Below are 25,385 nucleotides of genomic sequence, written 5' to 3'. Positions count from 1 at the left end.
ACCCATTTACTATTTACACCATTTCAGTTCACACTCCATTTCAGTATAGATAGAAAGCATAGTGTCGGGTTCAAACCCTGATGACATCTATTAAACAGACAAAGAAGCAAGGAATTAAACAGAGAAATAATTATATTTAGCTCAATTGAGGAGAAACGTCGGGGCTGTACTCTTGGACAGTCTCCCACCATGCTCTGATGAAAGATTGTAGGCCTCCTCTTTTATTTGAACTTTCCCTGATTACATGGCAACAGCTGCTTATAAAGGAAGGGGGTCGTAAACAGCCGCTGCCTTTGGTTACAAAACAATTCAAAGAAAAGGGTCAGGCCCTGCTTCCTCTCCGCTTTGTAGATCTAGGGTCAAGACAAAATCTTTTCGTGGATTACAATACATCAAAGAAACCCATGCCTTCATGTCGCTTCCCATCCTACACTGTGGAGTTTTACAAGCCTTATGCTTGGTAGGATCAAAGACAGCTTTTGTCCTCTCGTCCGGAACTCATGGCAACACAAAGTTTTGTGATAACTTAGATACAATTATTCTGACACATAGAAAGAAGGCGGGTCTTGGCATCTCAAATTATCTGAAACTATCTTTCACATACAACGCCGCCAACATTTAAAACCCACTCAACATTCTCCTGTGCTAAAAAAAAAGCAACTACCCAATTTGGATTCACTGTTTCTCCTTGAGTTTCCTAGTGAATGTGTGCTGTTGTGTGTCTGCTGCCGTAAATCTATCATTGTCCTGTATCGGTTGCTAAGCTGTGTAACAGTTATTTGCCTTTTTCTCTTGGCCTGTTCACACTTGAAAAAGAGACTACAACTAACTTGGATGAAACTACAACATTAGTCTCGATCTGTATGTGTGCGTGCGTGTTAAAGATTTTTAAATAAATTTAGACCTCCAACAGCAGTATTTCTCAAACTCTAAATTGCAAGGTATAAATGGAACCAAATGGACCTAACACTGATTTACATGCCTTGTAAGGGCCAATTTAGACCGCTATAAAGGAATCCTGAGTCCCTGGAATCCAATTTGAGAACCAATGAAAAATAGTATTCAATCAAAACAATGGCCACAATGCAGGGAGAGCCGCTGGAGGTGAGGACAGCAGTCTTAAGGTATAAATCAATTTTAAAACAACGTTAAAAAGGCAACAGCAAAAAAAGATTTCAACACATCATGACACTAAAATTTCACTCGTCATTTTTTTGAAACTTGTCAACCTTGCAGTATGATAGCATGATAGCATGGCATTACAGTAGTACTTTAGCATGATATAGTGACAGCGTGATAGCATTTGGCATGATAGCATAACAGCATGATGGAATAGCATGATGGTATGATACATGCTAGTAAGACAGTGCAATAGTGTGTTGCAGGGCTGCCAGGTCTCACGCTTTGAGTGTGAGTCACGCATTTTAACACTTTCTCACGCCACATGCCATACTTGGCTTTTCTCACGCTAATGTTTCCCAATTTGCTACTCTTGGGGTGTCAAAGTCAGATCTGGCCCGCGGATGAATGATCAATGGCACTCGGGATGATATTTGATTAGTATTAGAAACGGCCCACAGGCCACAGCCGCCTGCTGCTGTTTTTCACGATCCATCAGTGTTTGACCGCAGGAACCCCACCAAGTCATGAAAATGGGGTCCCACAGTACATTTTTGGGGTCCCACTTTTTTGTAATCATTTTGAAAAAATTAATGTGTGCATTGTATTGTTATGTCCCACATTCTATGTGGTGTTTTGGAAAAAGGTTGTCAGAAACGTTACTTAATTGACTCCAATTAACTTAATTGGAGTGTGTCAGGTTCAAACACTGAGGACATCTATTAAACAAGACAAGAAGCAAAGAAATAAACAGAGACAGAATTAAATTTGGGTCAATGAGGAGAAACGCATACGCCTGTACCCTTGTACAGTGTTCCACACTCTGATGAAAGATTGTTCGCCCCCGTTTTTTGGGGGACTTTCCCTGATCACATGGCAACAGCGTTTCTAAGGGGGATCGTAAACAGCCATCGCCTTTGATTACAAAACAGTTCAAAGAAAAGGTCGTAAAACAGTCAAAGAAAATGTCGCATGGAGGGGAGTCTAGTCTTGCTTCCTCTCTTTGTAGTTCTCGGGTTAGGACAAAATATTTCTATGGATTACAGTACATCAAAGAAACAGAACATCATCATGTTGCTTCCCATCCTACACAGTGGAGTTTTACAAGCCTTTTTTTGATAGAATCAAAGACAGCTTTTGTCCTCTAGCAGGGAGAGATGAACTCAATGTAACACAAAGTTTTGTGATAACTTAAGATACAATTATTCTGACACAGTGGGATTAATGTGAATATCTCATCATTGTCACATTTGGGGTGGGGAAAAGTTAACTATTGAGCCAGTTTGTGTTTGTTTGTGAATATCAGTCTTTTGGTCACATTTGATACTCCTAACATTTAATAATGTAGAACAAAGAAAAACAGAAAATACAACTAAACTAAGAATCAACAGAAAAAAAAATATTCATCCTATCATAATTTTCACTTTTTTACTCCCTTTCCTTTAGAAACCTAACCAGGGACAAGGGTTGCATATTTGTGGGAAGAAGCTTTATGTACTTTGACATTGGTTACCTACGAGTAGCAATGTTTAATTGTACTGTCCCTGTCAAAGAAATTGTACAAATAAATAAATGATGTCTACAACCACGTTTTTCCTCTCTTACAGTGAGCATTGTTCATCAATGATGCAAATAAGCCAATGTCATCCATCAACTTCTACCCACTTTAATGACAGCCAATAACTACTGTCCGTACTGAGGAGTTGGCAACACTGGAAGAAGAAGAGAGATCAGAAGGGATTGAGGATGGAGATGTAGAACAGACGCTTTCTGGTTAATTAAGTCTAGCATTGGCCCTAGTGTGTGAATGTGAGTGTGAATGTTGTCTATCTGTGTTGGCCCTGCGATGAGGTGGCGACTTGTCCAGGGTGTACTCCGCCTTCCGCCCGATTGTAGCTGAGATAGGCACCAGCGTCCCCCGCGACCCCACAGGGAATAAGCGGTAGTAAATGGATGGATGGATTAAGTGGGCACAGTGCAGGGACAGCTGTTCATGGTGAGAAACATCAGTCTTAAGGTATAAATGGACGTTAAAACAGGCCAAATCCGTTTTTTAAAAAAGGCCCCATTTTTTGGGGTGTATTTTCTGAAACTTGGCAGCCCTGATGTTAGCATGATAACATTACAAAATAGCAACGTGGCTAGAAAATGGATGGATGGATGGATGGGGTTGCATGAACACATGATGGCTTTTAGGACGTTAGTATGATAACCTGACAGACGGACACGATGATAGCATGACAGAATTACAGCATTTGTGCATGATAACATGAACGCATCACAGCATTTAGTATGTTAGCGTGGTAGTAAGTAAGCATGATAGCATTTAGGATGTTTGCATGATAGCATGACTGTACAATAGTAAGTTTGCACAGGAGGGAGTGGGCTAAATGAGTGGCGGCACGTCGAAATCGTCCACAAAGTCCTCAGAGGGGACAGGGATTTGTTTCCTTGGTGTCGCTTCCAACGGACCTTCCGTGGCATTGAGGCGTGGTACAATGTTGGCGAGGTCCAATACCTTGCTGGCATCCACTTCCAGCCTCTCTGGAACATTCTTCTCTCTGGAATGTCAAAAGGTTCCAATGAACACTGTCACACCAGACCAGTTGTTCTCAAATGGGGGTACGGGTACCCCTGGGGGTACTTGAAGGTATGCCAAGGGGTATGTGAGATTTCTTAAAATATTCTAAAAATAGCAACATTTCTAAAATCCTTTATAAATATATTTAATGAATAATACTTCAACAAAATATGAATGTAAGTTCATAAACTGTGAAAAGAAATGCAACAATGCAATATTCAGTGTTGACATCTAGATTTTTTGTGGACATGTTCCATAAATATTGATGTTAAAGATTTCTTTTTTTGTGAAGAAATGTTTAGAATTAAGTTCATGAATCCAGATGGATCTCTATTACAATCCCCAAAGAGGGCACTTTAAGTTGATGATTACTTCTATCTGTAGAAATCTTTAATTATAATTGAATTATTTTTTAATTTTTCAACATATATATACACATACATACATAATAATAATAATAATAACTTAGATTTATATCGCGCTTTTCTAAACACTCAAAGCGCTCACAGAGAAGTGGGACTCAACATTCATTCACACCTGGTAGTGGTAAGCTACATCAGTAGCCACAGCTGCCCTGGGGTAAACTGATCATCATTTAAATATGTTGGTATGTGAAAGGGTCCCCCAAATAAGCTAGAAGAAGCTTTTGACAGGGGGTCCAAAGGGCAATATATACATGGAAAGATCAAATATGGTAGCAAGCACAACAATTAAAAAACATATATATAAATACATATATATACATACATACACACATACACACAAACACACACACATACAATGTATAGATATACATACATACATACATACACACACATACAGTGTGTATATATATACATATATACATACACACACACATATATATATGTGTATATATATATATATATATATACACACACACACACACGTGTATACATATATACACGCACGCACACATACATACATACATACATACATACATACATACATACATACATACATACATACATACATACATACATACATATATATATATATATATATATATATATACATACACACACACACATATGTATACATATACATATATATATATATATACCTGCCATGAGGTGGCGACTTGTCCAGGGTGTACACCGCCTACTGCCCGATTGTAGCTGAGATAGGCGCCAGCGCCCCGCGCGACCCCAAAGAGAATAAGCGGTAGGAAATGGATGGATGGATGGCTATATATACACATATATATACACATACACATATATATATACATATACATACATATATATACACACACACATATACATACATATATACACACACACACACACATATACATACATATATACATACATGTGTGTATATATATATATATATATATATATATATATACATATATATACACACACATATACATATATATATATATATATATATATATACATAGGTACGTATGTATATACATACAGAACATCATTATAATAGATGACAGAACATGAATATTATAGATGACAGAACATCATCATAATAGATGTCAGTACATTAATATTATAGATGACAGCACATCGGATGACAGAACATCAATAATATAGATGACAGAACATCATTATAATAGATGACAGAAATTGATGTTAATAGATGACGGAACATCTATATGGTAAATAGTCATGAAAATAAAGAAAACACATTGAATGAGAAGGTGTGTCCAAACCATTGGCCTGTACTGTATATATAATTCCATTATAAAATTCAAATACACATCAAATAAGCAACAATGTAACAAACATATGAGCATACAGTATGTCAACAGAACAACAAAAATTACTTCCATTGCAGGCAGATACATGTATTTCTCAAAAATAGTCATTAGTGTAGCTGTGGGGGTGGATGGTGTCAATGTGAGCAGCTCAAACAGACAGACAGCTTCATGAACATATTCAAATTGCTAAAAATGCATTTCTATCTATAAAGGATCTCCATGGTGAGAATGGTAATAATTCAGACGATTATGGCCAACAAAGACAACAAAAAATAATTTCAAACATGGCTGTTTTTCATCTAGAACCTTCAGTTGACTACGTTGAAGGATGTTTGATGGTTTAAAGATGGCATCACATGGCGTAGACCAGTCACATGGTGATGCTGGTGACATTTGTGGCCTTAAAAAAAGTTGCTGGTGCATTTGTGGAGGTGGGGCCTAAAGCGGGCGATCTTGGCCCTGGCGAGCTAATTGAGTTGCAAGCGCCCTCTGTGACAGCATCAGCCTGTTCTGCTTAGCGTCTGCAGCCGGGTCGCCGGGGACCCACTCTGCAAAGACTGGACATCGCGTTATGTCACAGGTCCCATCTTAATCCTATCTGCTCGCGCTCAGATAAGAAACAAACTAAACCAATCACAGGCCAGTGCTGGATGAGATGTTCTGCACGGCCGGATGGACACATTCAGATAACTCCCCGCAGGCGTTCCAGGGAAGGGACTTCAACTCAGACTAACAGAAAGTTATGACCTGGTCACCGCTCACGTCTCCTACAAAATGTCGAAGTACAAACGTTTGTAAGTGAATGAGTGAAATTGTATTTATGTGGACAAGTCAGAGCCTAAAAAAAGAGCGTGATAACATTATGGGATGATGACGTGTTTGAATGATAGCATGGTAGTGTACAAAAACATGGTTATGCCATGGGATCATGTGTTTCCCCAATAATGGCAAATCTTTACATGAAAGACATTGAAAAGAGAGTGCTGAGCTCATTTAAGGGAACAGGACCAGGTCAATGATACAGATATGTGGATGACACATAGGTTAAAATCATAAGCCAGTAAGTGCAAGCCATCACTGTGCACTTAAACTCAGAAGACAAAAACATCAAGTTCACAGGTGAAGATGTCCAAGACAGCAAGTTGCCTTTTTTAGACTGTGATGTTCACATTGGAGAGAACAGGGGCCTCCATGTTGGGGTTTACTGAAAACCCACGCGTTCTGATCAATACCTACTTTTTGACTCACACCACCCACTAGAACACAAACTGAGCGTTATCAGAACCCTACACCACAGAGCTGATAATGTTGCCACCAGCCAGCATTTGAGGGAAGCCCTCAAAACCTGTGGTTACCCCAGCTGGTGTTCCAGAAATACCAAGAACAGAGTGGATGAAGAGGAAAAAAGTGACAAATGCAAAAATATGGTCATATCATACGTATAAGGCCTATATGAGAAACTCAGGAGAAATTTAACCAACACAACATCTCAGTGCGCTTCAAACCGGGAACCACCCTGGTGCATCTTAAAGAAGGGACACCTCACACCCACAAAAACAATCTAGTGTTTGATATCCAGTGAAATGATGAATGCATATTTGTATATTGGAGAAACAAAACCACCACTAAGCCGACGCATGGCACAGCATAGACGGGCTAACTCTTTTGGCCAAGACTCATCTGTATACCTGCTGCACGTCATGGAGGTATACTATATATATATATATATATATATATATATATATATATATATATATATATATATATATATATATATATATATATATATATATATATATATATATATATATATATATACATACATACACACACACATATACATAAATACATATACACACATATTTAATGTATTTATCCGTCCATCCTTTTTCTACTGCTTGTCCCGCTCAGAGTCGCGGTGCTTGCTGGTACCTATCCCAGCTGCACTCGGGCGGATGGCGGGGTACACCCTGGCCAAGTCGCCAACTCACCGGAGGGCCAACACAAACAGACAGACACATTCACACTCACATTCGTATACTAAGACCAATTCAAAAAAGCCGTAGTACCCGGAGGGGACCCATGCAGTCACGGGGAGAGCATGCAAACTCCACACATAAAGACCCTGAACTCGGGGATCGAACCCATGACCTTCGTATTGTGAGGCACACATACTAATCACTTACCCACCGTGCTGTCATATATATATATATATATATATATATATATACACAAACCCAGTTTCCATATGAATTGGTAGATTGTCCATCCATCCATTTTCTACCGCTTATTCCCTTGTGGGGTCGCGGGGGGCGCTGGCGCCCATCTCAGCTACAATCGGGCGGAAGGCGGGGCACACCCTGGACAAGTCGCCACCTTATCACAGGGCCAACACAGATAGACAGACAACATTCACACTCACATTCACAGACTAGGGCCAATTTAGTGTTGCCAATCAACCTATCCCCAGGTGCATGTCTTTGGAAGTGGGAGGAAGCCTGGGAGGAAGCCGGAGTACCCGGAGGGAACCCACGCATTCACGGAGAGAACATGCAAACTCCACACAGAAAGATCCCGAGGCTGGATTTGAACCCAGGACTGCAGGAGCTTCGTATTGTGAGGCAGACCGTGAATGTAAATATAAACGGAATACAATGATTTGCAAATCCTTTTCAACCCATATTCAGTTGAATGCACTACAAAGACAAGCTATTTGATGTTCTAACACATAAACTTTATTTTTGATTTTTTGGAAATAATAATTAACTTAGAATTTCGTGGCTGCAACACATGCCAAAGTAGTTGGGAAAAGGCATGTTCACCACTGTGTTACATCACCTTTTCTTTTAACAGTACTTAATAAACGTATGAGAACTGAGGAAACTAATTGTTGAAGCCTTGAAAGTGGAATTCTTTCCCATTCTTGTTTTATGTAGAGCTTCAGTCGTTCAACAGTCCAGGGTCTCCGCTGTCGTATTTTACGATTCATAATGCGGCACACATTTTTGATGGGAGACAGGTCGGGACTGCAGGCGGGCCAGGAAAGTACCCGCACTCTTTTTTTAACGGAGCCACGCTGTTGTAACACGTGCTGAATGTGGCTTGGCATGGTCTCCTTGAAATAAGCAGGGGCGTCCATGAAAAAGACAGTGCTTAGATGGCAGCATATGTTGTTCCAAAACCTGTATGTACCTTTCAGCATTAATGGTGCCTTCACATATGTGTAAGTTACCGATGCCTTGGGCATTAATGCACCCCCAAACCATCACAGATGCTGGCTTTTGAACTTTGCAGCGATAACAGTCTGGACAGTTCGCTTCCCCTTTGGTCCGGATGACATGATGTCGAATATTTCCAAAAACAATTTGAAATGTGGACTCGTCAGAACACTTTTCCACTTAGCATCAGTCCATCTTAGATGATTTCAGGCCCAGAGAAGCCGGCGGCATTTCTGGATGTCGTGGATAAATGGCTTTTACTTTGCATAGTAGAGCTTTAACTTGCACTTATGGATGTAGCGACAAACTGTATTTAGTGACAGTGGTTTTCTGAAGTGTTCCTGAGCCCATGTGGTGATATCCTTTAGAGATTGATGTCTGTTTTTGATACAGTGCCGTCTGAGGGATCGAAGGTCACGGTCATTAAATGTTGGTTTGACGTGGAGTGATTTCTCCAGATTCTCTGAACCATTTGATTATATTATGGCCCGTAGATTCTGAAATCCCTAAATTTCTTGCAATTGCACTTTGAGAAACGTATATCTTAAACTGTTTGACTATTTGCTCACGCAGTTGTGGACAAAGGGGTGTACCTCGCCCCATCCTTTCTTGTGAAAGACTGAGCATTTTTTGGGAAGCTGTTTTTATACCCAATCATGAAACCCACCCGTTCCCAATTAGGCTGCACACCTGTGGGATGTTCCAAATAAGTGTTTGGTGAGCATTCATCAACTTTGTCAGTATTTATTGCCACCTTTCCCAACTTCTTTGTCACGTGTTGCTGGCATCAAATTCTGAAGTTAATGATTATTTGCAAACGAAAAAATGTTTTATCAGTTTGAACATCAAATATGTTGTCTTTGTAGCATATTCAACTGAATATGGGTTGAAATTGATTTGCAAATCATTGTATTCTGTTTGTATTTACATCTAACACAATTTCCCAACTCATATGGAAACGGGGTTTGTATATATATACACATATATACATACATACATTTACACACACATAAACTGGTACTTTTTAGAGGCGGTTAATATCACGGTAGTATACTAATACTGGTATATAGTACAAGCCTATTACACACACATACACACATATATATGTGTACAGATATACAAATAGATAGAGGTGGTATAGTAGCGAATATGATTCATTAATATTGCGGTAAATCGTACAACCCTATTGCACACACATACACACATACATACGTGTACAGATATACAGAATATGTATGCAAACATATGATAGCAAGGTAGCTCAACAACATGATAGCATCACTGCATGGTAGCTTGTGCATGTGATAATGTGTTGTAGCTTGACAGCATAATAGCATGATGCTGAAATGGATGAAGTCATCAATACAATATGGCTGCCTGAGAAGCTGGTTTTGTCCTGCAGCTACTGAGGCATTATGACATCACACAGGTTTAGTCTGTCTTGATGGAGTGCAGACGCTGCAATACTGACAAAGTCATTTGTCAGAAGGTTGCAGAGGTCAGGGGGCGCAGAGGGGGTAAGGGGTCAGGGGTTGAAGGATGAATATGGCGTGAACAAACATCACCTAATCAGTCCCGAAGGACACCGTCATGTGCTGGAGAAATAATATGGTGGACTGTGAGGGGATTAAAACCTCAGAAAATATTTACTCATCAGAAACCAAAGGTAGTTAATACATAGGAAAATAAAATTATTACAATTGTTATGTAAAAATGATATCCCAACTAAGAAAGATAATGCCTAAAACAAAGACATAGACCTTCATCAGTTCATTTGCTTTGCAAAGAGCTTGATTCTTATACCAACATGACGTAAAGAAATTATGCTTTTTGTATGTCACGTGGTTGCAACCTAGCAAGCCTGTAAATGGCCCATTTCACCATGACAACATTCACACTTACGGCCTCATGAGTGGTATACCATTTCATGCCCACTTACCAGGAACCACTGATAAAGTTAGCCCCGCCCAACCCATTGATGACTCGCTGGTTATTGTTGGTGAAAAATAAAAAACAAGCTCTTGACCTGTGTGGAAAGGTCACTACGGGTATGAATATGAATAAGGCCGTGGTCAAAGGTTGTTATAAATAAGTCTGCCGTCACCTCGACCAGCGCCAATTTTTGATCAAATGTTTCATTTAAACCCTGGAGGCAGCCCGGCTGAAGGACGAGAAGCCGTCCTGCTTGTAAAACGCTTATAAAGGCAGGGCCATGGAGAGGGGGCAAAGCCTCATCATCACTATCAGTTGATGTAACTAATATGTAATGTCAACATGTGCAACCCCATCACCGCCATGTTGATGGCATGTGATGCTGCTGAGTTGCATCTTCTCTGTGTGTGTGTGTGTGTGTGTGTGTGTGTGTGTGTGTGTGTGTGTGTGTGTGTGTGTGTGTGTGTGTGTGTGTGTGTGTGTGTGTGTGTGCGCGCGCGCGTATGCTCCTATCACCATGTTTTTTACTTGCACAGTGTGTGCTTATTTGCAGCATCAGTGTATAAGTGTATATTTACATCCAAAGTGTATGTATATTTTCACTGTCATTGGGTGTTTACTTGCAAGTTGTGTGTTTATTTTCACTATCAGTGGGTGTTTACTTGCAGGGCGTGTTTATTTGCAGCATCAGTGTGTGTTCACTTTTAACAGTGAGTGTTTATTTTCACCATCAGTGTGTGTTTACTTGCAGTGTGTATATTTTCACTATCAGTGTGTGTTTCCTTGCAAGGTGCTTGTTCAGTGTGTGTTGCGCTGTGTGTGTTTATTTGCACCATAAGCATGTGTTTACTTGCAAGGTGTGTTTATTTTCACAATCAGTGTGTGTTTACTTGCAAGGTGTGTGTTATGTGCATCATCAATGTGTGTTTATTTGCAAAGTGTGTGTTTATTTGCAGCATCAATGTATATTTACATCCGAATTTCGTCTATATTTTCACTGTGTGTTTACTTGCATGTTGTGTGTTTATTTTCACCATCAGAGTGTGTTCACTTGAACAGTGTGTGTTTATTTTCACCATCAGTGTGTGTTTCCTTGCAAAGTGTGTGTTTAATTGCACCATCAGTGTGTGTTGCACAGTGTGTGTTTATTTGCACCATCAGCATGTGTTTACTTGCAAGGTGTGTTTATTCTTACCATCAGTGTGTGTTTATTTGCAGTATCAGTGTATATTTACATCCAAAGTGTGTGTATATTTTCTTCACTATCATTGTGTTTACTTGCAAGTTGTGTGTTTATTTTCACTATCAGTGTGTGTTTACTTGCATTATCAGTGTATATTTACATCCAAAGTGTGTGTGTATTTTCTTCACTATCATTGTGTGTTTACTTGCAAGATGTGTGTTTATTTTCACCATCAGTGTGTTTCCTTGCAAAGTGTGTTTGATTACACCATTAGTTTGTGTTACACAGTGTGTTTATTTGCACCATCAGCATGTAATTACTTGCAAGGTGTGTTTATTTTCACAGTCAGTGTGTGTTTACTTGCAAGGTGTGTTATGTGCATCATCAGTGTGTGTTTACTTGCAAAGTGTGTGTTTATTTGCACTATCAGTGTGTTGATTTGCACTGTCAATATGTGTTTACTTGCACTATTCACAGTTTGTTTACTTTCATGATGGGTGAGTTTATTTTCACCATAAAGTTTGTTTACTTGCACCATCACCAGTTTGTTTGCTTTCACGATGGGTGTGTTTATTTCATCATGAATTGTGTTTCCTTGCAAAGTGTGTTTGATTACACTATTAGTGTGTGTTACACAGTGTGTTTATTTGCACTATCAGCATGTAATTACTTGCAAGGTGTGTTTATTTTCACAGTCAGTGTGTGTTTACTTGCAAGGTGTGTTATGTGCATCATCAATGTGTGTTTATTTGCAAAGTGTGTGTTTATTTGCGCTATCAGTGTGTTGATTTGCACTGTCAATATGTGTTTACTTGCACTATTCACAGTTTGTTTACTTTCATGGTGGGTGAGTTTATTTTCACCATAAAGTTTGTTTACTTGCACCATCACCAGTTTGTTTACTTTCATGATGGGTGTGTTTATTTCATCATGAATTGTGTTTACTTGCACTATCACTAGTTTGTTTACTTTCAATATGTGTGTTTATTTGCACCATCAGTGTGTGTTTGTGTTAAAAAAAAAAAGACAATTTCAAGCAGTGTAGGGTGAGTTGGCGGCATGGCTTTACCTCTTTTTGTCATCGGACGATTTGCGCTGGCGGTGGTCGTCTCTGTACGGACGTGCGGCGGCCTTTGGCGCCTTGATTTCCCCTTGAGCCTACATGTCCCAAAGAAGAAGCGCATGTTAGCTAGCGATGTTAACATAAGATGAACTCAGAAAATGACAAGTGATAACACAACCTTGTCAAACAACATCTTAACCCTGCAAAAAGCCCCACCCTCCCCCAGAGTGACGAGCGTGTGTTCGCACCTTTGGCATGTCGATGAGCAGGTGGCCCGTAATTTGAGACCTCTGAGCCTTGGAGCTGTCAGGTTTGACCTCAGAGGGCAGAAGCAACTGGAATATCTGCAGAAGAAGACGATTTTTGAGCGTTTTTTTTTTAAATACAATTTTTATGATAGAACTTCTCTGAGCGAGACCACTTGCAGGATGAAGTGACCAATGGTTCAAGGGGAACCTCCATAAATTTGTGTCTGTCTCTGCTAAAATCAGCCCTCCAGTGCCCCCGTACTGACCCCCTCCATAAAGCATGTGTCTGTCCTACGGTAGCATGACACTGGCAAGCTAAGGACTTTATAATTTGCTCGGGATGAACGAGAGCAGCTGAATTTATGAGCTGTTTAATCAGGCGGGAAGGTCGCTGGGGGCGGGTAGGGAGGTGAGGTGCCCGATCACTGCCGTGTCATGAAAGGATGACCTCAGCTGAGACCCCTCCATCACTGTGGCCTGGTCTGCTGACTCAGCGACCAACTTGATGACTTAGCACCAGCCATCTGGTTTTCTATTGTTCTGGACCCAAACCTGCTGCATGGCGTTTTTGTGAATCCCTGATGTGTCCTCACCTGTGACCAATCGTCCACATGACAATTGATATGCTGATTTATCTCCATGACGACAGTGATGCTACTGGGGTAGCTTTATCTCAATGAGGACAGTGATGCTACCGGGTTAGCTTTAGCTCCATGGCGACAGTGATGCTACTGCAGTAGCTTTATCTCCATGACAACAGTGATGCTACTGGAGTAGCTTAATCTCCATGATGACATTGATGCTAATGGAGTAGCTTTATCTCTATGACGACAGTGATCTTACTGGGGTAGCTCCATCTCCATGATGACAATGATGCTACCGGGGTAGCTCTATTTCCATGAGGACTGTGATGCTACTGGGGTAGCTCTATCTCCATGACAACATTGCTCCTACTGGGGTAGCTTTATCTCCATGACGACAGTGATGCTACCGGGTTAGCTTTATCTCCATGACGACATTGATGCTACCGGAGTAGCTTTATCTCCATGACTATGTTGATGCTACATGAGTAACTTTATCTCCATGATGACAGTGTCCTATTGGGGTAGCTTTATCTCCATGACAACAGTGATGCTGCTGGAGTAACTTTATCTCCATGATGACAGTGATGCTATTGAGGTAGCTTTAGTTCCATGACAACATTGATCCTACTGGGGTAGCTTTATCTCCATGACGACAATGATGCTACCGGGGTAGCTTGAGCTCCATGACAAAATACTGGGGTAACTTTATGTCCATGATGACAGCGATGCGGCTGGACGAACTTTATCTCCATGACTAGGCATGCTGCCAATTTGGATACTAATCACTATTAGTGATTAGTGATTATCATATGTATTAACTGTAAAATGTTAGCTTTATTTATAGTAAGTGTTATTGACGGATTAACAATATCAACACAATATTCAAACTAGTTCCTTATTCTCTTTTATTACATGCAATTGTTTGAGCAAAACAAGTTTAATATTACAAAATAACTAAACAAAAGTAAAAACACCTAACTATTACTCGATGTATTCATTTTGCCCTCAAAATCCTTCGGTGTACAGGAACTTAAGTCTCTGAGTTCATAAAACATTAACAAAAACAATTACAATTATTTTAAGAAAATTAAAAAATCGATCTATTCTAATCATTCTAGAATTGATCATATACTGTATTACCTTGGTGTAACCACTTCCAGTTTATGGATCGATCTGCCCTCCTCTTACTGACTGTGACAATGCTGACAGACCAACAGATGTTGTTCATATTAGACTCTTACTAATCTACAAGTTAAATTCCTGTTATTAGACGCTTTTTTTCTGTTGTAACGTGGTTCCATCTTCTTAAACTACACTATACTAGGCACTAATTTCTTCTGTTTGAGACTAACTGTTTCTACTGTATACTTGGCTCTTAGCATACCTGCTCATGCCTGCTCTTGGTTTGTAACATAGGATACTGTTGGGGTAACTATCTCCATGGCGACAGTAATGCTTTTGGTGCAACTATATCTCCATGACAACAGTAACGCTGCAGGGGTAACTTTATCTCTATGACAACAGTGATGTGGCTGGAGAAACTTTATCGCCATTACACCAAGAAAATGTTGATGGTGATGATGATTATAATGATACAATTGTTGGATCCATTATAGATTGAACTTTCACAGTATCATGTTAGACCCGCTCGACATCCATTGCTTTCCTCTTCTCCAAGGTTCTCATAGTCATCATTGTCACCAACGTCCCACTGGATGTGAGTTTTCCTTGCCCTTATGTGGGCCTACCGAGGATGTCTTAGTGGTTTGTGCAGCCCTTTGAGACACTAGTGATTTAGGGCTATATAAGTAAACATTGATTGATTGATTGAATGGCAGGCATGGGCAATTATTTTGACTCGGGCGGCCAAATTTAGAGACAAAAATTTGTCTGGGGGCCAGTATATCTATCTATCTCTCTATATATACGGTATATATATATAAGCTGTGAAAATCTGCTGTACAGTATATGTGCTCGGGTCCTATTTTTAGGAACATTAATACAATAATGTAAATAAATAAATTAAATGGGTTGTACTAGTATAGCGCTTTTTTTACCTTCAAGGTACTCAAAGCACTTTGACACTACTTCCACATTTACCCATTCACACAAACATTCACACACTGATGGAGGGAGCTGCCATGCAAGGCGCTAACCAGCACCCATCAGGAGCAAGGGTGAAGTGTCTTGCTCAGGACACAACGGACGTGACGAGGTTGGTTCTAGGTGGGGATTGAACCAGGGACCCTCGGGTTGCGCACGGCCACTCTCCCACTGCGCCACGCCGTCCCATTCTATGTCCCATTCAATGTCTGATTGAGAGTTAAAAACCTTATGACAGACCGCCTTACACCGAGAATGTAGATGGAAATAAAGAATGTGGGATTTACAATATTACCTATTAACGATAAAAACCTGAATATTGACAACATATGAACGTCACACCCCCTCTCGATCGACATATTTTACAATCAGGCGAAATGCAACAAAAATGCAACAAACAGCAAAACATGAACGCGAAGTGTAAAAAAAAAGACAAAAAACACCTACAACCTGATATACATGTAACTGATATATAACTAAGCTTTAGAATTTGGTTGTAAAAATATCCTTCCGCTTCTGTCCCTGACAGCCGCATTTCAGGCTGGCCACTCTGGAAACACTCTGTGGAAATGTTCTCCACCCACACTGCTTAGGTGCCTCGTCTGAGCTGCTGTGACTTAGATTACCTTAGTAACAAGTAATGCAAAAGCACAACCATTAAAATACTTTGTATAGTTCAAGACTTGCAGTAGTTTTAAAACATCACTGCACATCATAATGGCAGCTCCAGTTTCCATCTTAAAAGATCTAAAAAAAAATATTTGGGAATGTCCGGCGGGCCAGATTGAAACGTTCAACGGGCCGCATGCGGCCCCCAGGCCTTAATTTGTCCAGGTCCGTGGCAGGGTGTACCTTTCCTTTGATGGTGACTCTGACGTACTTTGGCTGCACGTCCACATCCATCAAGGAGGTGTCCATGTGTCTGTGGGAGGCCACAATGAGACACGTTTACTAGCTTTAATAACATTTGTCACTTCGCTCAAATGCCTGTGTGTGCGTGCTTGTGTGGGTGTGTGTGTTTGTGTACCTGTACACTGACAGATCTAGGAGGATCCTGTTGTTGACATCGTCTTCAGTCAGAAAAAAGCCCAGCCTGGAAAGTCAAGAATGTGCCCCTACCAACATTGGCATCAGCCTCGATCAAAGATCATGGGTCTGCATGCATGTGTGTGTGTGTGTGCACATTCATACTTTGGCTCATTGACATTCAAGACTCGTCCATCAGCAGTTATCAGAGTCCTTGGGGGCTTTGCTTTCTTTTCTTTGCTTCTGCAGACACACAACAGCATCAACTTTGTTGTTTTGTGTGTGTGTGTGTGTGTGTGTGTGTGTGTGTGTGTGTGTGTGCGTGTGTGTGTGTGTGTGTGTGTGTGTGTGTCCTGGGAATGACGTTAAAGTGCTTCCGGCAGTGGAGGCTCCTCTAAGGCAGTGGTTCTCAACCTTTTTTGAGAATTAAAAAAATGTTCACAGGGGTACCACTGTGAACATTTTTTTAATTCAAGTACCCCCTAATCAGAGCAAAGCATTTTTGGTTAAAAAAAAAAAAAAAAAGCGATAAAGAAGTAAAATACAGCACTATGTGTAACCGGTGGTCTTTTCCTCTGGGTTGTGTGTGATTTATGGAACACGACCGACACCATGGGTTTCTCCACTGCACTTTACTGATGATACAGAATACAATTGTCATCAAAAACTTTCTGCCATCGTCGAGCCCCTCTCCCGTTATCGTAGACAAAAAGGGAAGTTGGAGGGCGTGTCCAACGCATATGAGAAAACAGGTGTCACAGTAATTATTGCAGTAGGAGAGACAATGAGACAATGGTTCCACATTGACAAATCATCAAACAACATTCAGGTATTTACACGTAACTTACACATTTTGTGTAATTATAACAATAATAAAACATTAGAAAATACATTATTTACAAGACGAAATTGACCCTGTTACATATGTCATCAGTTTCTGATGTATTATATTGTATAACAGTGCAACATATTGCTCATTTGTTGTGTTTTTTCTTGAACTATTTGGAAAAAAAGATACAAAAATAACTAAAAACTTGTTGGAAAGTAAACAAGTGATTAAATTAAAAATGAAGATTTCTACACATATAAGTAATCATTAACTTAAAGTGCCCTCTTTGGGGATTGTAGTAGAGATCCATCTGGATGCATGAACTCAATTCTAAACATTTCATCACAAAAAAAAAATATTTCAAACATAAACTATATTTATGGAACATGTCCACAAAAAATCTATCTGTCAACACTGAATATTGCATTGTTGCATTTCTTTTCACAGTTTATGAAGTTACATTCATATTTTGTTGAAGTATTATTCAATAAATATATTTATAAAGGATTTTTGAATTGTTGCTATTTTTAGAATATTTTTGAACAATCTGATGTACCCCTTGGCATACCTTCAAGTACCCCCTGGGGTACGTGTACCCCCATTTGAGAACCACTGCTCTAGGGGGTCTTTGGGCACTAGGAGGTTAACCCCTTTACTACTGTTAGCCAGCGATACAGTGAAGACCTCAACGGCGGAGCAGGCAGAAGACGGTAAATGTAAGAACCACCATAACGGCTGCGATGGCGGAAGAAGGCACCCCCACATCCATGTGGGCCCAGTTATGGGGAAATAACAACCCAAGACCTCAACGGTGGAATAGGCGGGGGATGATTGCTAAACCTATGGAATGTCACAACGGCTGGGATGGCGGATGAATGCACCCCCACATCCATGTGGGCCCGGTTATGGGGAAAAAACAACCTAAGACCTCAACGGTGGAATAGGCGGAGGATGATTGCTTAACCTATAGAACGTCACAACAGCTGGGATGGCGAATGAAGGCTGCAGCAGAAAAGGGTCCCCAGTCGTCTTGGACTCCATGCCACTGGACCCTGACCCGGGTCTGGCAAGGATCATGTGGTGGCTGTTTGTGCACCAGTATACCCACGTTAAACAAAGTCACACACAGGTATCCTCCATTAAGGGATACCCCCCAACCAGGAGGATTTTCATACTCGATTCGAGTGACCGATGATGGTGTGTGTGTGTGTCTATTATTTTGATATTCTTGAGGAGATTTGGTCCTTCACCACTCAGACCCATAAGACACAGTCATAGGTCAGTCACACACACATTCCAAGAGGATCATATTATATGTTCCACCATTTAACTGTTCCAGCTGATGTTCCCCCACAAAGCATTGGCAGGAAACATCCATCGAGTCCACTCTGAGGCAAAGGTGAAGGGCCATGTGGCGGTCGAGGCCGTGGTGAGTCACTGCCCTTGGTCATTGCGCATTAACTGTCAGGCCTTGAAATTGGACTGAGACAAAACCCCTCCCGACACACATTGGACCACCCCAGACCAGTCTGGACCAATATGGACCACATTAATGAACGAAGCAGCCAATAGTGGTCATGTGACATGTGAGTTGTTTCAAGAGGAAGGTGGGCAGGAAGAAGATGGCTCTGTCACATCAATCGTTTTAGAATGTTCTGAGGGGGAAGCCATCACGCAAGATGTTGATTGGTGTTGTAGTGAACCCCAGTGGTGAAAGGTACAAAGTGCATCAAATGAATGCCATGTGATATTTGACAATAAGAGTGGGACTTACCTATCTTTTTTCCGCTTATTTTCCTCCAGATGGCGGTGAGCCTCCAGACGGGATTCCGGGGTGAAAGGACACGGAGTGTTCCAGAATTCCTTCTCCCGTCGCTCCTCATCTGACTCGGTCGTCTCCTTCAACTCATGCTTGTCCTCCAAGGAGGGGCTGTGAGGACAACGTCATTCTTCTCTGACATTCAAGACTTTAGAAATGGGTACCAAATTTGGTACTCCCATGGGCACCGAACAAATTATGTCTGTACTACCGGGTATTGATGCACATAAACTTAAACGGTTTTGTATTCTATATTTGTACACACCTTTGTTGCTCATGAGGTCACGTCTAGTTTTAGACTAAACGCCAGTTCAAACATTTGGCGAGGAAACAATCACCCAAGCAGCACTAAGAGCATACACAGCCAAACTGCCTTTAGGTATTGGTGAAATGTTCAATACCAACAAAGCATGTATGCCTGATGGTAAACACTCGAACGTAAAATGAGGTTCCACTTTTCCAAAATGTGCTCGCTTGATGCTAATTTATATTGGATTAGCCATATACATGCTACTGATTAGCAATGAACATTTTACATTGATCAGCAATAAACATTTTATATGGCGATTCCAACACCTCCAAATTTAATGAAAGCTACAAATAAGCTACACATTACAATCAATCAGCTGGAGTGAAATAAGTACAATCCTTACAGTATAAACCAGGATTGTCAAATTTTGGCTCATTTTTATACTTAGCAAACTCATCCCGCGGGCCGGGTAAAACCTGTTCGCCTGATCCGGCCCGTGGGATGAGTTTGCCAAGTATAAAAATGAGCCAAAATGTTTGCATGAAAGAAACTGCTGTTGTAAATGTGTCCACTAGATGTCACAATAGTAATTTTTTGTATCTTTGTAGATTATGCTACATATGTAAAAAAAAATTAATAAAAAAATAAACCACATAATGTTAGTGCACCAGTGGAGGAAAATGATCCAACTATATAAATAACATCTTGTAACTATTATTATTTTGATAGATAGAAAATTACCACCAATGAGTTGACTGATGAACATTACCACATACATTTATTCAGAAGGTATAAATAACGACAAATAAAGGTAGAATACTATTAACCGCAACATGTAAGTGTAAAAAAATCCCAACATCAACATGATTTGTACATTTTCAGAATGAGCTTGTTCTATTTTTAAACAAAAGAAAACAATCTTAAGTTGTCTTTATTTTTAAGTTATCGTGCCGTGATTTTACCAGTCCGGCCCACCAATCTAAAATGAGTTTGACACCCCTGGTATAAACACTTTGTAGGGCGCAACACATGCCAAAATTGGCACAGTCAGCTTTATAGCAAAGGCTACTTCCTCGCTGAACAACACACCAAAGCTTATGCACCACTGCCATCTTGTGTTTAGGGACTGCAACTGCGTGCAAAGTCTACTATATAATACTGCAAATAATACTTGCAAAGTGTAATAATAAAAACACAAGAGGTACAATCTGGGCAGCACATACATCATAAATCAACTCATTTATAAATGGTACATTAGAATTAGAATAGGATGTTATTAAACACTTATTAACATACAAATATTGCGGGCATTGGTAGCGTATTGATTCAAATGTGAACGATACCTATATTGACGCCACTTAACTCTACCTGCCAATGTCTTCTTCGGTCTCCTGGCTTCCTGTCTCATCTCCTCTTCCCTTCCTGTGCTCTTCCTCCTTCTCTATGGCTCTCCTCTTCAGGTATTCCTCCTCTTGTTCCAGGACAAGCCTCCTCACCTCCTGCAGCCCCTGAGAGGCTCTGATCCTCTCCGACCTTGTGACATTTGTCCCGTCTAGCGACTGAGCAGAGACAAGCCACAAGTATACGTCCAACATGAGACATCCATGTTGGTCGTGTCCGTCAGACGAGGACAAGAAAGTTCATACCTTCAGCTGTGGCAGCGAAGCAAGCACAAAGTCTCTGTAGCCTTCAAACTGCGTGCACGGGTTCCCCACAAGGAAGAGCTCCCGCAGGTGGACGTTGTCTTTCAGCGTCTGCACGCTGCTCAGACGAGCTACAAAGTTCACCGTCAGGTCCAACTTGCAAAGGCTCTCACAGCCTATACACACAAACGAGACATATGAAGAAGCTCAAAGGTCTCTGCTGTCACTCCCAAACAGACCTTCAAGGTTTTCAATGACTTCAATGTTGTTCAAGGCCAGATTCAAGTACTCCAGCTTCTTCAAGCGACCCAGGTTCTCTAGGATGAAAGAACGGGAGAACTGTTTTGAGACTGACACACGGCTAAGGAGGCCATCAAGTATCTCACCGATCCTTGGGATAAGGTTGTTCTGCAGGTAGAGGATCTTGAGGTCTCTGCACCACTTATCGATGTGCTCTATCTTTTCGATGTCCTGCTGGTGCAGAGAGACCTCCTCCAGGGACAAGATTTGGCACTCGTTGTGTTCCGCTCGCCGACGAATGAGGTCCTCTGTGACTGAAAACACCAAACACCCCATTTCTTACGGACTATATAGTGAGCAAAAACACAAACTTCTTACAATAAGCCTATTTAGCAAAAACACAAACTTCTTACAATAAGCCTATTGCCTAGTGCAGTGTTTCTCAACTGGGGGTACACGTACCCCTGGGGGTACTTGCAGGTTTGCCAAGGGGTACGTGAGATTTTTCAAAAATATCCTAAAAATAGCAACAATTAAAAAATCCTTTATAAATATATTTATTGAATAATACTTCAACAAAATATGAATGTAAGTTCATAAAATGTGAAAAAAATACAACAATGCAATATTCAGTGTTGACAGCTAGATTTTTTGTGGACATTTTCCATAAATATTGATTTTAAAGATTATTTTTTTTGTGCAGAAATGTTTAGAATTAAGTTCATGAATCCAGATGGATCTCTATTACAATCCCCAAAGAGGGCACTTTAAGTTGATGATTACTTCTATGAGTAGAAATCTTTATTTATAATTGAATCACTTGTTTATTTTTCAACAAGTTTTTAGTTATTTCTATATATTTTTTTCCAAATAGTTCAAGAAAGACCACTACAAATGAGCAATATTTTGCACTGTTATACAATTTAATAAGTCAGAAACTGATGACATAGTGTTGTATTTTACTTCTTTATCTCTTTTTTTCAACCAAAAATGCTTTGCTTTGATTAGGGGGTACTTGAATTTAAAAAATGTTCACAGGGGGTACATCACTGAAAAAAGTTTGAGAACCACTGGCCTAGTGTATGTTTGTAATTGAAATCTTATTTTAATGAATGAATGTTTTAAAATTTAAGCAGAAAAATAAAGTTGTTTTTCTCTTTAAGTGTCCAATCGCAATAACTACATCTAAAACGCTTTTTAATTCATATTCGACAAAATAAAAATGACATTTTCCAGTCTGCAATAAACAGAACAAAAAAAAAAATCTTGACACCGGAACGGGAAGTTGCTTTTTAAAGACATGGACTTGCAAGTAGGGGAAAACAGTGTGGTGATGTATTTTATGTTTGGTTTCAAAATACAATTCTAATAAAACTATAATTATTTGTTTTTCAATTCTCATTAATTAAACGAAAATATCAATGACTGATACACCGACTCCTATTCACCACACACAACACTGACTAAGTAGTTTGTTTAGCTACTCGACTAGCTAGCATCTAATTTTAAGCTACATCGTCTATAGTAAGTTGTTAAGGTAGTTCTAGCAGCGTGTTATTAGTCGCCTTTACTATACAATATTCACCAAGTTAATTAAAAACAACCAGAAACCCAGTTTTCTTCATTATTAGGTAAGGCATATTTTCGTGAGTTAAAGAGTCAATCTTACTGTAAACCATCTTCGTCTGTTGTCAGTCGTTGCTGTAGAAACCGACCTCGGTGCTGCGTTCAAGCGCACTGGGAAACTCCAGCAATTGCAGATGTGACGTTTGCGAACGAGTTGCGTCTTTTGACCAGCTCTTTCAAGTAACTGACATCGTGAAGTGAAGCGACTAATATTTATATAGCACTTTTTTTCTTTGTTACTCAAAGCATGTTACATAGAAAAGCCCATTATCTACATTTAAGCTACATATTTCCACACTTGGCACTAGGAGCGAGGTGGGTGAAATAGTCTTGCCCAAGAACACAACGGCAGCGATTAGGATGGAGAACCAATTTGCAGTTCCGAACCATTTTTAAAATGCTAATTGCCTTTATTTCACACACCAGGTAGAGCAGTAAAATGTTGTATACAAAAGCAAATATATTTGCTTAATTTATCCATCCATCCAATTTCCTCCTGCTTGTCCATTCAGGAATACAGGAGAGCTGGAACCAAATCTAGCTGCTCTATAGATCTTGCAAATATGTATTTTTGTTTTGTTTATATTTTTATACAGAGTACTTGCATGTTTTCCCCGTGACTGCCTGGGCTTCCTCCGGGTACTCCAGCTTCCTCCCACCTCCAAAGACATGCACCTGGGGATAGGTTGATTGGCAACACTAAATTGGCCCTAGTGTGTGAATGTGAGTGTGAATGTTGTCTGTCTGTGTTGGCCTTGTGGCGACTTGTCCAGGGTCTACTTCGCCTTCCGCCCGAATGCAGCTGAGATAGGCTCAGCACCCTCCGCCACCCCAAAAGGGACAAGTCGTAGAAAAGGGATGGATGGATGGGTATTCTACATGTATTGTTGGTTTACTAGTTTAGTTTTTATGGGGGCCCTACCGAGGATGTCGTAGTGGTTTGTGCAACCCTTTGAGACACTATTGATTTAGGGCTATATATATAATCATTGATTGATTGATTGTGCCATAACATTTCTCCGGTAAGAGAAAAATTCAAATATCTATCTGGCAGAGCCCTGTGATGAGATTGCGACTTGTCCAGGGTGTAAACCGCCTTCCGCCCGAATGCAGCTGAGATAGGCTTCAGCACCCCATGCCACCCCATAAGGGACAAGCGGTAGAAAAAATGGATGGATGGATGAATTTGTATTCAACATGTATTGTTGGTAGACTAGTTTAGTTTTTATTGAGCCATAACGTTTCTCCGGTAAGAGAAAATTTCTAAATATTGATCTGGCAGAGCGGGCTTCACGGTGGCAGAGGGGTTAGTGCATCTGCCTCACAATACGAAGTTCCTGCAGTCCTGGGTTCAAATCCAGGCTCGGGATCTTTCTGTGTGGAGTTTGCATGTTCACCCCGTGAATGCGTGGGTTCCCTCTGGGTACTCCGGCTTCCTCCCACTTCCAAAGACATGCACCTGGGGATAGGTTGATTGGCAACACTAAATTGGCCCTAGTGTGTGAATGTGAGTGTGAATGTTGTCTGTCTATCTGTGTTGGCCCTGCGATGAGGTGGCGACTTGTCCAGGGTGTACCCTGCCTTCCGCCCGATTGTAGCTGAGATAGGCGCCAGCGCCCCCCGCGACCCGGAAAGGGAATAAGCGGTAGGAAATGGATGGATGGATCTGGCAGAGACCTGTGAGGAGGTGGCGACTTGTCCAGGGTGTATCCCGCCTTCCGCCCGATTGCAGCTGAGATAAGCTCCAGTGCCCCCCACAACCCCGAAGGGAATAAGCGGTAAAAAATGGATGAATGGGATGGCAAAAAGATTTCATATAAAACATACACACTGTTTGCATATTTTAAAATGGACAACCATACAAAAAAGGGACACACGGTAGAAAATAGATGGATGGATGGATGATCTGGCAGAGCATTGGAATTAAGTTTCACTTTATTGAACAATGAAGACTAAATCATATTTTACAATAATTCGCACAAGGAGTATAAATTGCTGAAAATTACTTTTTTGGATCCTACAATTTCTGCCTGTGATAATTTCCTTCATGAACTTCTAAAAAAAAAAATCTAGAAAATGTTTAAACAAGCCAGTTTTTTTTATCAGCTCTTCTAGATCCGATTGCATTCAGAGCCATAAATCCCATTGCCACCAACAACCCCCACATACCACTCTGTGTCTTTTGT

The 25,385-nt window shown here is 40.5% G+C and overlaps 1 protein-coding gene across 1 annotated transcript; it reads right to left on the bottom strand.

The window, feature by feature from the left end:
• Nucleotides 1–1,229: 1,229 nt before the first annotated feature.
• Nucleotides 1,230–24,769, bottom strand: dnaaf11 (dynein axonemal assembly factor 11). Its single transcript, XM_061920703.1, has 12 exons — nt 23,243–24,769; nt 21,720–21,887; nt 21,573–21,650; nt 21,337–21,509; nt 21,059–21,249; nt 19,396–19,551; nt 16,958–17,035; nt 16,794–16,859; nt 16,619–16,688; nt 13,080–13,175; nt 12,838–12,926; nt 1,230–3,680 (listed from the first exon to the last, which is right to left on the bottom strand). Exons 1-12 carry the CDS (start codon nt 23,250–23,252, stop codon nt 3,506–3,508), a joined length of 1,350 nt encoding a protein of 449 aa, XP_061776687.1. The 5' UTR covers nt 23,253–24,769; the 3' UTR covers nt 1,230–3,505.
• Between the last annotated feature and the right edge of the window lie 616 nt (nt 24,770–25,385).

The sequence above is a fragment of the Nerophis ophidion genome, linkage group LG14 (assembly GCF_033978795.1).
Source record: "Nerophis ophidion isolate RoL-2023_Sa linkage group LG14, RoL_Noph_v1.0, whole genome shotgun sequence".
Classification (NCBI taxonomy): Eukaryota; Metazoa; Chordata; class Actinopteri; order Syngnathiformes; family Syngnathidae; genus Nerophis; species Nerophis ophidion.
The sequence above is the reverse complement of the archived record's forward strand: the minus strand, read 5'-3'. Positions and strand labels throughout refer to the sequence as shown.